The sequence below is a fragment of the Hemitrygon akajei genome, chromosome 3, assembly GCF_048418815.1.
Source record: "Hemitrygon akajei chromosome 3, sHemAka1.3, whole genome shotgun sequence".
Classification (NCBI taxonomy): Eukaryota; Metazoa; Chordata; class Chondrichthyes; order Myliobatiformes; family Dasyatidae; genus Hemitrygon; species Hemitrygon akajei.
In genome coordinates this window covers 193,199,774-193,215,147 of record NC_133126.1, presented here as the reverse complement: position 1 = coordinate 193,215,147, position 15,374 = coordinate 193,199,774, and the positions used below count along the sequence as shown (strand labels likewise).

General features: G+C 42.8%; 1 protein-coding gene across 1 annotated transcript; it reads left to right on the top strand.

The window, feature by feature from the left end:
• Window positions 1-2,120: 2,120 nt before the first annotated feature.
• Window positions 2,121-15,022, top strand: LOC140724610 (extracellular calcium-sensing receptor-like). Its single transcript, XM_073039033.1, has 5 exons — window positions 2,121-2,393; window positions 4,182-5,006; window positions 7,226-7,450; window positions 13,884-14,007; window positions 14,103-15,022. The coding sequence occupies exons 1-5, from the start codon at window positions 2,142-2,144 to the stop codon at window positions 15,020-15,022; spliced, it is 2,346 nt and encodes a 781-aa protein (XP_072895134.1). The 5' UTR covers window positions 2,121-2,141.
• The last annotated feature ends 352 nt before the right edge of the window (window positions 15,023-15,374 follow it).

The following is a 15,374-nucleotide window of genomic DNA, read 5'->3' as shown; positions in this document are numbered from 1 at the left end:
CAGTACCGCTCCCCTTTTAAACTCTTTCCCTTATTCACCACGAACCCATGCTTATTGCCAGTAGCCTTGTTTCAGTTGCCTTCCCAAGGATGTCCTCCCACACAACAATAGCCAAAACAGTATACGAATTGTTGAGGAGCATGGCGCTGCGCTAACTGCCTATTCAACTTCCCATTTCCTCTCATAAATGTCACACACATCCCAAACTCCGCAACTTGGAGAAACTACTTCCCAGTAACTCTGAAGGTATCCTCATAATTCTTCAGTACAAGCTAAAGCAGCTGCTGCTCTAGATCCCTAACATAGTCTACAAGACGCTGGCCCACGATGCACTACACGCAGATGTAGTTAACTGGGAAAATCTGGATCTTCCAGGACTCCAAGACCGCATGAAGAAAACACAACAGTAATCTGAACTGCAATATTTAGACATGACGCAGTAGCAAAACCGGAAACTCTACTGAAACTTTCTCGGAAATCTTACCCAGAGCCAACATCTCTTCAAAGCCGGTAACTCCTTTGATCCAAAGCTTGATACGCCAACTCTCATCTCCAGGCAACCCCTGCATAGTTTGCTCCCCCGTCCCTTCTGTACATTTATTTACTCCTCTTTGCGTTGGTCCTGCCGTTGAATTGGCCGCCAGAAAGACACTGAGAGACCGCGAATCTCTCCGTTTAAACGACCGCCGCCGACCTGCGAAAATTCCCCCAGCTGTGTGTTGCTCCGGCCGTCTCTTCGGGTGCCGGAATGACACCAAAGGCCCAGGAAGTTTTCCCTTTAAACGACCGCGGCCGACCTGCGAGAAAATTTCTTGCTGTGCGCTCGTCCCATCACGAGCCAGAACGTTCGATCGGTTAAGGCAGAATTATGACTGGGTCACTGAAGGACATCAATTTTCTCCATTTGAAGCAACTTCATGCTCTGACAGTGGGCGTTCTGTCATTGTCCTGTTGAAGGACGACACCTCCTCACTTTAAGCTTTCTGGGGGAGAACAACAGGTCTTATGCAGAATCTCTATGAATTTAGCAGCATTCATCTTTCCATCAGTCCTGACGAGATTTCAAGACCCTCCTGCTGAAAAGCCTTCGTAGATCATAATGTTGCCCCCACTATATTTAACAGTAAGGATGGTGTTTCCTGGTTGATGTGCAGTATTAGATTTAGGCCACTCGGAACTCTTAATGATGAGGCCAAAATGTTCCATTTTAATCTCATCCGACCATAAGACCATCCACATCTTTACATTATCTGCCAATAACGCTTCGCAAAATCTTTACAGACATAATATGCTAATTTTAATCATCACCCTTCGTTGTCAGTACTCCGTAAATACCCTTTTTGGGAAAAGCCTTCGAGAATGTGGAGCCAGGAACTCAAGTTCAGTTTGAGCCAAATACTTCTGCATCTCACTTAGAGTGATAGTTGGCGACACAGTAGTCCTTCTTACAAGTACCATTCTTCTCTGGCGACTAGGTTAGAGGGGAGCAGTGACCTATGCAGTGTAGTTATGGTTTCATATTTGATTTTCTTCCTTACAACGAACCTTACCGAACTGCAAGGTATGTTCAGTACCTTCGATATGATCTCATAAACCTTCCCAGATTTGTGGTTCTCTATTATAATTTCCCTGATTTGTCTTGAATTTTCTTTTGCCTTCATTTTGGTTTAGCCTATTAAAAATCTAACATACTGCTGGATCTTAGAGAGTTTGCGTGTATCTATGCCGGTGATCCATTAATTTTCTATATCAACAAACTGGGTAAGTTGGTAAAGTAATACATACCTTGCTCCCGAGGAAAGATAGCGTCGAAATTTCAAGGGCATGTATATTTTGTCGGCCTCCTAATTATAGTTTTTCATTTTTAGTTAACTGTTTGGAAGTTTTATATTTTCTTTAATTGTCATTATGTGCAATGCTTTACAGGTTAACTCAAAATCCAAATTTAACATATCTGATATTTAGAAAAAAAAGACAGTAACCAAGTATACATAGTTATCGGAGCTGGATACCTTTTAAAGGTACTGTCTGGGTGGCGCTTTGTAATTATCACATCTTGTGAAAGGAGCAATGTTAAGATCCTCTTCCCAATTGCTTTTTTATGCAGCTTCCGTTTCCGTCTGTTCCGTTTCGCAATAACGATGATCTTTGCCATAGAAGAGATTAACAAGAACACGGAACTTCTTCCAAACGTTACGCTGGGTTACTGGATTTACGATTCTTGTGGCACGCCTGAAGTATCTTTAAAAGCAGCCTTTCAGTTTTTAAACAGACTGGACGCAACAAATTCCACCTGTAGAAGAGCTCCCGTGGTTCCCGCTATCGTTGGAGATTCTGGATCATCAATGACTTTAGGCATCGCGTCATTAATTGGTCCCTTTAAGATCCCTGTGGTAAGCCAGTTGGTGAATGGTAACGTTCTGAAACTGTTTCGTAAAGTGGATCAGCTTTTTCCAGTAATAATCACTTAATCAGCTCCTATATTGCTGAACTTACGCAGAGTTTGTAGTAATTATAATTTAAATCTTTTTTTTTTACTTCAGGTAGGCTGCTTTATCGTGTTATTTGTTTATAATGAGAATGAGAATCAGAAACAAGGTTAATATCGCTAAAATATGTCAATAAATCTGTCGTGTCGCGGCAGCTGAACAACGCAATACATAAAATAAACTTTGAATTTTAATAAGTTATATTTCAAATCGAGTGCACGAACAGTAAGGTAGTGGTCAGTGGTTGGTTCGTTGACCGTGTAAAAACACGATGGTGCTGGGGAAGTTGCTGTTCCGAACACTGCGAGTGTACGACTTCGAGACGCTGCACTCCTCTCTGATGGTAGCAAAGAGACAATGACATATTTAGAGTGATTGTGATCCTTAACGATCAACTCTACCTTTTTGAGGATTCGACTATTAATGATGTCCTCCATGCTGTCGAGGCTAGTGTCCATGATGGAGCAGGATGTTTACAATGTTCTGCAGTTTTTTTTTACTAGTCCCATGGAGTGGCCCCTCCATACCAAACGGGGATGCGACCTGTTCTCCGCGGTACATAAGTAAATATTTATTTGAGCTTATTTTTTGCGATATACCAAACCTACTCAAGCCGATCACGGATTCAATATATAGTCATCGCGTCTATTGTGGTATCGTGGGGCTCATCATGACAACTGAGTTCGTTGGCCATATAATGCTTTTATAACATCCCATATCACTGCTCACCCCTCGATGAAGACGGGTGTGTGACGCTGGAATTTTACCTTTCTCAAATTACAATCAATTCCTTTTTCTTATTAACGTTAAGTGCAATGCTCTTGTTGCGATTCCAGTCTGCCAGGTAATCCTCCTCACTCCTTTGCACCTTTTTGTTACCATCTGAGGATCTGTGAACAAGAGTTGTGTCAGCGGGAAAGTGATAAAAGGTGTTTAAGCAATGTCTGGGTTGAACATTTATTTAGGTAATTAGACCAATTACTATTAAAATGAATAGTTATATCTATGTATGCGCCCTTTATTAAAATTTACTAATATTATTGGTGGGGGATGTGTGGGGAAGCGTGCGGTGCTGGGTATTTAAACTGAAACAGACATTTCGTGTGACCAGATGTTGCTTGCATCGGTCTTCAGAGACCATTATTGTGGTAATCTCTCTATTTACAAGGAGCGTCATAGTCGTAGAAAATGTTCCTCTGTTCTAACTGGTCTATGCCCACAGTCTTGCCCGGCGAGCTAGTCCCATTGGCCCGCGTGTATCCAATAGCTACCTACACCTATCCTATCTATGCACTTAATCAGGTAGGACCATATTTCTGCCAGCTCATTCCAAATACGTACTACCTCTTAAAAAGGACAGTGTGTTTTCCATCCTTTCTACGCCATTCATGATCTTATGGTTCTTATCAGGTAGAATGAACATAAGGACTCCTGCGTTCCTGCCGTTTCCCCCACCCCGAATAGCATCTCAGTCTACTTTAGTCTTCCATGAACTGTTGATTTACAGACCCCGAACATTGACATTTCCTCCTTACACTTATTCAAAGCCTTTCACATCTCTGTCGTGAGTTATTAAATCACTTTCAATCTCGTACACGCTGAAGTGCAACCTCGCCAGTTAATATGGTTATAATGTTCAGATTAAATGAATAATTATAATATATCTATTATAATGTGTATTTTCCCCTCTAGGTTAGTTATCTCGCCACGTGTGCCTGTCTGAGCAACAGACTTGAATATCCCTCGTTTTTTAGAACGATCCCGAGTGATTACTTTCAAGTGAGGGCGTTGGCTGAACTCATTAAGCATTTCGGATGGACCTGGATTGGAACAATTAGGAGTGATGATGACTATGGTAATTTTGGGATGCAGGCGTTCAATGAAGCGATGGAAGAGATGGGAATTTGCATTGCTTTCTCTGAATCTTTTCACAAAACGTACCCAAGGGAGAAATTACTTCAAACTATAGACATCATAAAAAAATCTTCCACAAAGGTAATATTAGCTTTCCTTGCGCACGCGGACATGAGCATCTTACTACAAGAAATTGTACAGCAGAATGTCACCGGTATACAATGGATAGGAAGCGAAGCTTGGATCACCACACCGGTTCTACCTCCCGAGGAGAGTAAACTATTTGTTGTCGGTACAATTGGAATTGCGATCCGAAAAGTGCGAATGCCAGGGTTAAAAGAATTTCTAATGCACACTCACCCGTCTCTTTATCCCGGAAACCCTTTAGTGCAGGAATTCTGGGAAAAGGTTTTCAGTTGCAAGTTACGGAACACAGGAGACTCAAAACCTGATTTGGGTCTTCGAGAATGCACAGGGAATGAAAAACTACATATTGCGCACAACGAGTTCACTGATGTTTCAGAGTACAGAGTGACGTACAACGTATATAAGTCAATCTACGCTATTGCCCACGCCCTGCATGATCTGCTCAGCTGTGAAGATGGAAACGGACCATTTCCCAACCAGACTTGTGCCAATTTTTCAAATTTCCAACCGTGGCAGGTAAACGCATAAAAATATTGAAGTGCCTCTTAGACCCTTGAGCTCACACTCTACCGCACAATGGTCTTCCACCTTGTTTTTGTCGCGCCATTGCAGTGTATCGGTCGGCGCCATGGCATTCTAGTTCGAAGCTCGGAGTTCAGTGATCTAGTCCAGAGACAATTCTACGGGATATGTTTGTTTAATTTCTTCCATGAATGCGCAGGATTCCCTTTCACAGTACAAAGGCGTACTGCTTAGTAGGTTAATTCTCATTTAAATTGCCCTGTGGTTAGGCTGGTGTTAAGTAGGCTGGCGGTGCGGCTCGTTCGGTGAGACAGAACAGTTGCCCCCAGTAACTCAAAATAAAATAAAACCAACTTCCTCTTCAGATGCTCTGACACAGTAACACTTTATTCTGCATCAGTTACTGTTCCCCTACGATGAAATAATGTGGTGTAATGATCTGTTTGGATAACATTCAAACGAATTTTGCACTGAACATTGGTATATGAGCAGGAATAAACCAATTTACCAATTTACCGCTCACCCTACTGTGTAACGTTATTAAATAATGTTAACTGCACATTGGAAGATTAGCATTTAATTGATTTCTGTACATGTTTGTGAAACAATTCCGGCATTAACATATAGTTTTGTAAAGTTTGGACATTCTCTGCTTTCCTTCCTCAATTTTCCAATCATACCCTACCTGGATCCAATTGCGTGGAAGGCCATATTTGGCATAACGTACGGAATTTTTTGAAGAGGTTACTAGGAAAGTTGACAAGGTAAAGCAGTGGATGTTGTCTATATGGACTTCAGTAAGGCCTTTGACAAGGTTCCGCATGGAAGGATAGTTAGGAGGGCTCAAACGTTAGGTGTTAATATTGAAGTAGTAAAATGTATTAAACAGTGGCTGGATGGGAGATCCAGAGAGTATTGGTGGATAACTGTTTCTCAGGTTGGAGCCCGGTGACTAGCTTGTGCCTCAGGTAACTGCACCGGGTCCAATGTTGTTTGTCATATACATTAATGATCTGGATAATGGGGAGTGTATGCAGATTATACTAAGATAGGTGGCGTTGTGGATAATGAAGTAGGTTTTCAAAGTTTGCAGAGAGATTTAGACCAGTTAGAAGAGTGGGCTGAAAGATGGCAGATGGAGTTTCATGCTGATAAGTATGAGGTGTTTAACTTTGGTAGGAATAATCAGAATAGGACATACATGGTAAATGGTAGGGCATTGAAGAATGCAGTAGAACAGAGCGATTTAGAAATAATGGAGCATAGCTCACTGAAAGTGGAATCTCATGTGGATAGGTTGGTGAAGAAAGCTTTTTATATGCTGGCCTTTACAAATCAGAGCATTGAGTATAGGAATTGGGATGTAATGTTAAAATTGTACAAGGCATTGGTAAGGCCAAATTTGGAATATTGTGTACAGTTCTGCTCACCGAATTATAGGAAAGATATCAAGAAAATAGAGAGTACAGAGATTTACTAGAATGTTACCTGGGTTTCAGCACCTAAGTTACAGAGAAAGGTTGAACAAGTTAGATCTTTATTCTTTGTGGCGTAGAAGGTTGAGGGTGGACTTGATAGAGGTATTTAATATTATGAGGGAAATAGATAGAGTTGACATTGATAGGCTTTTTCAATTGAGATTAGGGGAGATTCAAACAAGAGGACATGAGTTGAGAGTTAGGGGTCAAAAGTTTAAGGGTAACACGAGGGGGAATGTCTTTACTCAGAGAGTGCTAGCTGTGTGGAATGAGCTTGCAGTAGAAGTGGTAGAAGCAATTTCGATATTGCCAGTTAAGAAAAAAATGGATAGGTATATGGACAGGAAAGGAATGGAGGGTTATGGGTTAAGTGCAGATCGGTGGGACTAGGTGAGAGTAAGCGTTCGGCACGGACCAGAAGGGCCGAGATGGCCTGTTTCCGTACTGTAATTGCTATATGGTTATATGGTTATTATATGGATATAATTATCTGCTTCAGGCTTTTGTTCGTCTCCTCTCCTTTAACTACCTCTCGCCTCTCTATCTTTCAAACCAGATGCAAAATCTCGACCGGAAACGTCAATTGTCCATTTCCTGCCGACGTCTTCCAGTAATATATTCGTTTTTATTTATTTTTTAACATTCACTGAACTTATTATTTGCGAGATTTGTTGTTCATCTTGAACCCGGAGAATAGACATCACTTCTCACGGCACTATGATTTTCTTTATTTAGCTTCTACATTACATGAAAACAGTAAACTTTACGACAAAGATTGGAGAAAGGATCTATTTTGATAACAACGGTGATCCAGTCCCAATATATGACATCGTAAACTGGCATCCGACAGACAGCGGCGCTGTTACTGTAACAGTAGGACAGTATGATGGAGCGGCGCCTGAAGGACAGAAATTTATATTAGGCGAGGAGTCAATCATATGGACGGGAGGACAACCGACGGTAAGTGCTGTGTGAAAGAAACTTGGATTGTACAGCTGAGTCGATCACTTTGACATTAGTTTACATTCAAAACACTGCAATCATGAGAGCACAAAATTAAAAATTATAAAACCAATAGCTTTACATTTCCTTCTTCATGCAATAATAAGGGACACGTTAGAGCATCAGGTGTGGTGGTAGCAACTGTCCTTCCCCTACCCCTGGCTGATTCATGGGTTGTGAGCATTAGCCTATCTGAAGGTCTAATGGTATTTTGACTGAGCTCATAGAAATCTTCATTGACTGCCACGGTAGCGTAGCGGTTAACACGACGCTATGATAGCTCGGGATGTTCTGGAGCTCAATATTCTATTATTGCGCCGCCTGTAACGACTTTTTATGTTCTCCTCGTAAAATTGACGGGTTATCCTTGGGTGCACAAGTTTTATGCACAGTCCGAAGTTATGACGGTTAGTTGGTTAATTGGTTAAAAAAAACATTGACTAAATGTTGAAGGCAGATCTTATTAAAAGATATAAGACCTTAAAGATCATTACAGCACCGAGATATTTCCACTGTTGGCAGAGATTCTAACTAAGCGACATGTACTCAGTGTCTAATTCAGTAGGTACCTCCTCTATCCAATAAAGTGGCCATTGAGTGTATGTTCGTGCCCCTTTGCTGCTGTAGCGTATTCAGTTCAAGGTATGACATGTTGTGCGTTCAGGGATGCTGGACTGCACACAGGTGTTGCAGGGCGCGTTGTTTTCATTTACTGCGGCGTTCCTGTCAGCTTGAACCAGACTGACAATTGTACTCTGACCACTTTCCCTAAAATGGCATTTCGTCCTACCGAACTACCGCTCAATGTTTTTTTTCATGTTTCTCACGATTCTCTGCAAACGCTCGTACTGTTCCTTATGACTATCCTAGAAGATTAACAGTTTCTGATTCAAATAATGCACCCGTCTGGCACCAATTATTAATTTATGGTTGATGTCACTAAGATCACATTTCTTTCCGATTATGATATTTCGTTTAAACAATAAGGTTGATAGTGCCTGCATGCTTTTTGCGCGTTGAGTTGTTGCCGCATAATTGGCCGATTACATATTTGCATAAATTAACAGATGTACGGGTTTACACCAGCGAGAGTAGCTGCAGCTTCAGAGGGCATTCATAGGAAATATCATGTCACAGAAAGCACTGAAGCTCTGGAATTCAGTACCTCATAGGGCTCTGGAAGCTGGATCTTGGCCGAGGAGTTTTTTTTTCAAATATCAGACATCGAAGGGTCTATGGAACTGCTGCAGACGAGAAAATATATATGGTAGCTAGGCCATGACTACGGTGCATATTGTGTGTTGGGGTAGTCTTCGGAGACAGACTGGCTAATTCTTACTCCTATTACATTGTGTTTTAATTTTTGAAGTAACAAGCTAATTCACCAACTCACGCCGCTTCACCTCTGTAACTTCCTTCACGAATACCCTGTTTATCCCATTAATAGCTTTGAAATTCAATTTTTCTACGTACACCCTCTCTGTGGTGGAGATAGAGAAAGAGAAGAAAGTCGAAGGAGCAGAACGGGATTGCGGCGGGTGCCATTTTGAATTTTTCTTCTTCTCATCGAAGTTAAGAGAGGCGGGACTGCGCAGGCGTGTGACGTCGGGCAGTGAAGCGGGGAGGACTTAAATAGGAGACAGCCTTAAACAGCGGGCAACGTCGTTTGCGGGCAGAGGAGTAAGCCGGGAGTAGAGTGAAAGCTTGAGGCTGTTTGGCTCAGCGGGCTTAGGCGGAAGCGGGCGAGGCAAGGTAGGTTTCACTATTCAGTTTTTTCCTGTTCTTTGAGGAAAGGGGAGGTATGAGTTTGAGGGCAGCTTGTTGTTCTCGGTGCCGGATGTGGGATGTCCTGGAGTCTCCTAGCCTCCGGGACGTCCACATCTGAACCAGGTGCACCTAGCTGCAGCTCCTAAGGGACCGTGTTTGGGAACTGGCGCTGCAGCTCGATGACCATCGTCTGGTCTGGGAGAGCGAGGATTTGATGGAGAGGAGTTACAGGCAGGTGGTCACACCGGGGCCACGGGAGGCAGGCTGGTGGGTCACGGTTAGGAGAGGTAAGGGGAAGAGTCAGGTACTAGAGAGTACCCCTGTTGTTGTACCGCTTGACAATAAGTACTCCTGTTTCATACTGTTGTGGGGGACAGCCTACCTGGGGGAAGCAACAGTGGCCGATCCTCCAGCGCAGAGTCCGGCCCTGTAGCTCAGAAGGATAGGGAAAGGAAGTGGAAGGCAGTAGTAATAGGGGACTCGATAGTTAGTGGGTCAGATAGATGTTTCTGTGGACGCGATCAGGAGATCCGGATGGTAGTTTGCCTCCCTGGTGCCAGGGTCCCCGATATTTCTGCTCGCGCCCAAGATATCCTGAAGTGGGAGGGTGAGAAGACAGAGGTCGTGGTACATGTAGGTACCAATGACATAGATAGGGAAAGGGAAGAATTCCTTAAAGGAGAATATAGGGAGTTAGGAAGGCAGTTGAGAAGAAGGACCGCAAAGGCAGTAATCTCGGGATAACTGCCTGTGCTACGCGACAGTGAGAGTAGGAATGCAATCAGGTGGAGGGTAAATGCGTGGCTGAGGGATTGGAGCAGGGGGCAGGGATTCTAGTTTCTGGATCATTGGAACCTCTTTTGGGGCAGGTGTGACCTGTACAAAAAGGACGGCTTACACTTGAATCATAGGGGGACCAATATCCTGGTGGGTATTTTTAATAGAGCTGTAAGGGAGGGTTTAAACTAATTTGGCAGGGGAATGGGAACCGAAATGATGGAGCGGAGGAGAGGGAAAACAAAAATAGATCTAAGGTAGTGAGCAGTAATGATGTCAGGAAGGACAGGCAGGTGATGGATCAAATTTGCAGCCATTGGGATGAGTTGCAGCGCAATCAATGCAAAATGTACCGAATTCTGGACTTAAGGTTTTATACTTAAATGCACGCAGCATAAGGAATAAGGTGGATGATCTTGTTGTACAGTTCCGGATTGGTAGGTATGATATTGTGCCATCACTGAGACGTGGCTAAAGGATGCATGTCTCTGGGAGCTGAACGTCGAATGATACACGGTGTATCAGAAGGATAGGCAGTTACGTAGAGGGTGTGGCGTGGCGTTCATGGTAAGACATGTTTTTAAATCATTAGAAAGAGTTGACATAGGATCGGAAGGTACAGAATCTTTGTGGGTCGAGCGGAAAAATCGCAGGGGTAAAAGGACCCTGATGGCAATTATCTACAGGCCTCCAAATAGCTACAGTGATGTGGACTACACATTACAACAGGAAATGGAAAAGGCTTGACAAAAGGGCAGTGTAATGATAATTGTAGGGGATTTGAACATGCGAATGTATTGGGAAAATTAGGTTGGCACTGGATCTCAAGAGAGAGAATTTGTAGAATGTCTACGAGATGACTTTTTAGAACAGCTTGTTGTTGAGCCCACTAGGGGATCGTCTGTACTGGATTGGGTATTGTGTAATGAACCAGAGGTAATTAGAGAGATGGAAGTGAAGGAACCCTTCGGAGGCAGTGATCACAACATGATTGAGTTCACTGTGAAATTTGAGAAAGGGAAGCCGAAATCCGATGTGTCGGTATTTGAGTGGAGTAAAAGAAATTACAGTGGCATGAGAGAGGAACTGGCCAAGGTTGACCGGGAAGGGACACTAGCGAGAAGGACGGCAGAACAACAGTGGCAAGGGTTTATGCGAGAAGTGAGGAAGGTGCAAGACAGATATATTCCAAAGAAAAATAAATTTTCGAATGGGAAAACGATACAACCGTGGCTGACAAGAGAAGTCAAAGCCAAATTAAAAGCAAAGCAGAGGGCATATAAGGAAGCAAAACTTAGTGGGAAGACAGGGAATTGGGAAGTTTTTAAAAGCTTACAAAAGGATACTGAGAAGGTCATTAAGAGGGAACAGATGAACTATGAAAGGAAGCTAGCAAATAATATCAAAGAGGATACTAAAAGCTTGTTCAAGTATATAAAGAGTAAAAGACAGGTGAGAGTAGATATCGGACCGATAGAAAATTATGCTGGAGTAATTGTAACCATATAACCATATAACAATTACAGCACGGAAACAGGCCATCTCGGCCCTTCTAGTCTGTGCCGAACGCTTACTCTCACTTAGTCCCACTGGCCCGCACTCAGCCCATACCCCTCCATTCCTTTCCTGTCCATATACCTATCCAACGTTACTTTAAATGACAATACCGAACCTTCCTCTACCACTTCTACTGGAAGCTCGTTCCACACAGCTACCACTCTCTGAGTAAAGAATTTACCCCTCATGTTACCCTTAAACTCTTGTCCCCTAACTCTCAACTCATGTCCTCTTGTTTGAATCTCCCCTACTCTCAATGGAAAAAGCCTATCCACATCAACTCGATCTATCCACCTCATAATTTTAAATACCTCTATCAAGTCCCCCCTCAACCCTCTACGCTCCAAAGAATAAAGACCTAACTTGTTCAAAGTTTCCCTGTAACTTAGGTGCTGAAACCCAGGTAACTTTGTAATGGGAGATAAGGAGGTGGCGGAGGAACTGAACGAGTATGTTGCATCATTCTTCACTGAGGAAGACTTCAGCAATCTACCGGACATTCAAGGGTGTCAGGGAAGAGAAATATGCGCAGTCGCAATTACGATAGAGATAGTACTCAGGAAGTTGGATAGTCTAAGTGTAGATAAATCTCTTGGACCAGATGGAATGCGCCCTCGTGTTCTGAAGCAAGTGGCAGTGGAGATTGTGGAGGTATTTGCAATGATCTTTCACAAGTAGATAGATACTGGCCTGGTTCCGGAGGACTGGAAGTTTGCAAATGTCACTCCACTATTTAAGAAGGGGGCAAGGAAGCAAAAAGGAATTTATAGACCTGTTAGCTTGACATCTGTGGTTGGGAAGTTGTTGGAGTCCATTGTCAAGGATGTGGTTATGGAGTACCTGGAGGCATATGACAAGATAGGCAGAACTCAGCATTCTGTCCTTAAAGGAAATCCTGCCTGACAAACCTAGTGCAATTTTTTGAGGAAATTACAAGTAGGCTAGTCAAGGGACATGTAGTGGATGTTATGTATTTGGATTTTCAGAAGGCCTTTGACAAGGTGCCACACATGAGGCTGCTAAACAAGATAAGAGCTCATGGAATTGCAGGAAAGTTACTTACGTAAATAGAGAGCCGGTTGATTGGAAGGAAACAGGGAGTGGGAATAAAGGGATCACATTCTGGTTGGCTGCCGGTTACCTGTGGTGTTCCACAAGGGTCCATGTTGGGACCGCTTCTTTTTACGTTGTATATCAACGATGTGGATTATGGAATAGATGGCTTTGTTGCTAAGTATGCTGATGATACAAAGCTAGGTGGAGGGGTCTATAGTGCTGAGGAAACAGAGAGTCTGCAGAGAGACTTGGATAGATTTGAGGAATGGGCAAAGAAGTGGCAAATGAATTACAATGTCGGAAAGTGTATGATCATGCACTTTGGTAAAATAAATAAACGGGCAGACTATTATTTAAATGGGGAGATTTTTAAATTCTGAGAGCAACGGGACTTGGGAGTTCTCGTGCAGGATACCCTTAAGGTTAACCTCCAGGTTGAGTCGGTGGTGAAGAAGGTGAATGCAATGTTGGCGTTCATTTCTAGAGGAATAGAGTATAGGAGCAGGGATATGATGTTGAGGCTCTATAAGGGACTGGTAAGACCTCACTTGGAATACTGTGTGCAGTTTGGGCTCCATCTGATAAACGCTCAATTTCCCAGAGGCCTGCCATTTTAATCTTATCCCCATTCCCATACCGACATGTGGGTCCATTGCTTCCTTTTTACATACTGATAAGGCCACTCTTATGGTTGAGGAGCACCACCATATATTCTGTTTAGGTAGCCTGCAAACTGATGACACGAACATCAATGTCTCCTTCTGGTAATTTTGCACATACCCTTCTCTCTTCTTCTATTCCCAAACCTGGTCTTTTACCTCTTCTTCTCACTTACCTATCTCATGCATAGGTTACCCTTCTTTTTTTCGCTTTCCCCCATAGTTTATTCTCCACTCCAATCAAATAATTTCTTCTCCAGTTCTTTACTTTTCTCACCCATTTGGTTCCATCCGTTACGTTTTACCTGTTTCTTTACCCACCCTCCTTTCGCCTTTTTATTCTGGCGTCTCTCCCTCCATTTGCACTTCTGAAGCGGTTGCTTAAATATTTATCAAAATGTTCACTAACCTGTCGAGATTCTCCAGCAATTTTTATGTGGTACTGAGAACACGACTTGCAAAGGCCTTTAAGTTGACTCCACAGGTTGTGGAATGAGTTCATATCTGGAGGGTGTGAACCACCTCCTCCCATTTCTACTGGTCATGGCCAGATACCGTGTTTAATCTCTCTATAGATTCCACGTGCGGCCTGTTCTGAAAGCTGTGATCCCGGAACACGGACGGCACTGAGAAAAGGACAACCGAAGTGTTGCTATGACTGCGTACAATGTCCCCAAGGAGAAATTAGCAACACCACCGGTGAGATATCTCTCTTTAATTCTATCAATTAAATGGCAGTACAAAAATATAAACTTGTCTCCCTCCCTTACAAATATTGATATGTTTCGTTTTAGATTCAACAGACTGCATTAAATGCCCACCAGAGTACAAGTCCAATGAGAAACGGGTTGAGTGCATACCAAAGGAGATCGAATTTCTGTCATTTAGTGAAATCATGGGGATTATGTTGGTGTCGCTGGCGTTGATTGGATTCTGTATTACAATGCTGGTATTTGCAACGTTCTATACTCATAGAGACACGCCGATTGTTAAAGCTAATAACTCAGAGCTAAGTTTCCTTCTTCTCGTTGCGTTAATGCTTTGCTTTCTCTGTTCAGTTACGTTCATCGGAGAACCGTCAACATCGTCTTGCATGCTTCGCCACACGTCATTCGGAATTACATTTGTTCTCTGTATATCTTGCGTTTTGGGTAAAACTATCGTTGTTGTCATGGCTTTCAAAGCGACTCTGCCCAACAATAACATAATGAAGTGGTTTGGCCCAACCCAGCAGCGACTCACCGTCTTAAGCCTTACTGCACTACAGTGCTTAATATGTACCGTCTGGCTCACCACATCGCCGCCATACCCATGGAAAAGTACAGAACATTTTACCGAGATAATAGTTTTTGAATGCAACCTTGGGTCTGAACTTGCCTTTCATTGCCTGCTCGGTTATATTGGATTCCTGTCCTGTGTGTGTTTTTTGGTCGCCTTTCTCGTTCGACAACTTCCAGACAACTTCAACGAAGCTAAACACATCACATTTAGTATGCTTATCTTTTGCGCAGTTTGGATTACCTTCATCCCAGCCTACGTGAGTTCTCCTGGGAAGTACACGGTGGCGGTGGAAGTGTTTGCTATTTTAGCGTCTAGCTATGCGTTGCTGTTCTGCATCTTTGCTCCCAAATGTTACATTATACTCTTTAAGCGAGAACACAACACAAAGAGACATATCATGGGGAAAATGACATCCGGAACGATTGAAAAATGAATAAGGAAGTAACTAGGTTATGTGATTGAGCCATTATTTTCTAAATTTTCAGTGTGCATTGTTTGTTCGTTGGGTTAAGGATATAGAACGTAGAACAAACCAGGTCAAGAATTGGCTCTTTGACCCGCAACGTTATTCTGAAACACTAGAGTTACTAATCAAATTACGAACTAAAATGATCTATTCTGCCTCAACAATTTTGATATCCTTCCACTTTCCTAACGTGCATACACCTATCTAAAGATCTCTTTAAAGGTCGCTAATGTTTCTGTCTCTACAACCAACACAGGCAGAGCACTTCAGGAACCCACCACTCTGAGTAATAAAAAAATCGTAACCATCACATCTCCTT

Excerpts from the sequence above, each read along its gene's own strand:
- LOC140724610 (XM_073039033.1), top strand. The coding sequence starts at position 2,142 with ATGATCTTTGCCATAGAAGAGATTAACAAGAACACGGAACTTCTTCCA. Across the intron at positions 2,394-4,181 it reads GTCCCTTTAAGATCCCTGTG|GTTAGTTATCTCGCCACGTG; the intron begins GTAAGCCAGTTG and ends TTTCCCCTCTAG. Across the intron at positions 7,451-13,883 it reads GGACGGGAGGACAACCGACG|ATTCCACGTGCGGCCTGTTC; the intron begins GTAAGTGCTGTG and ends ATCTCTCTATAG.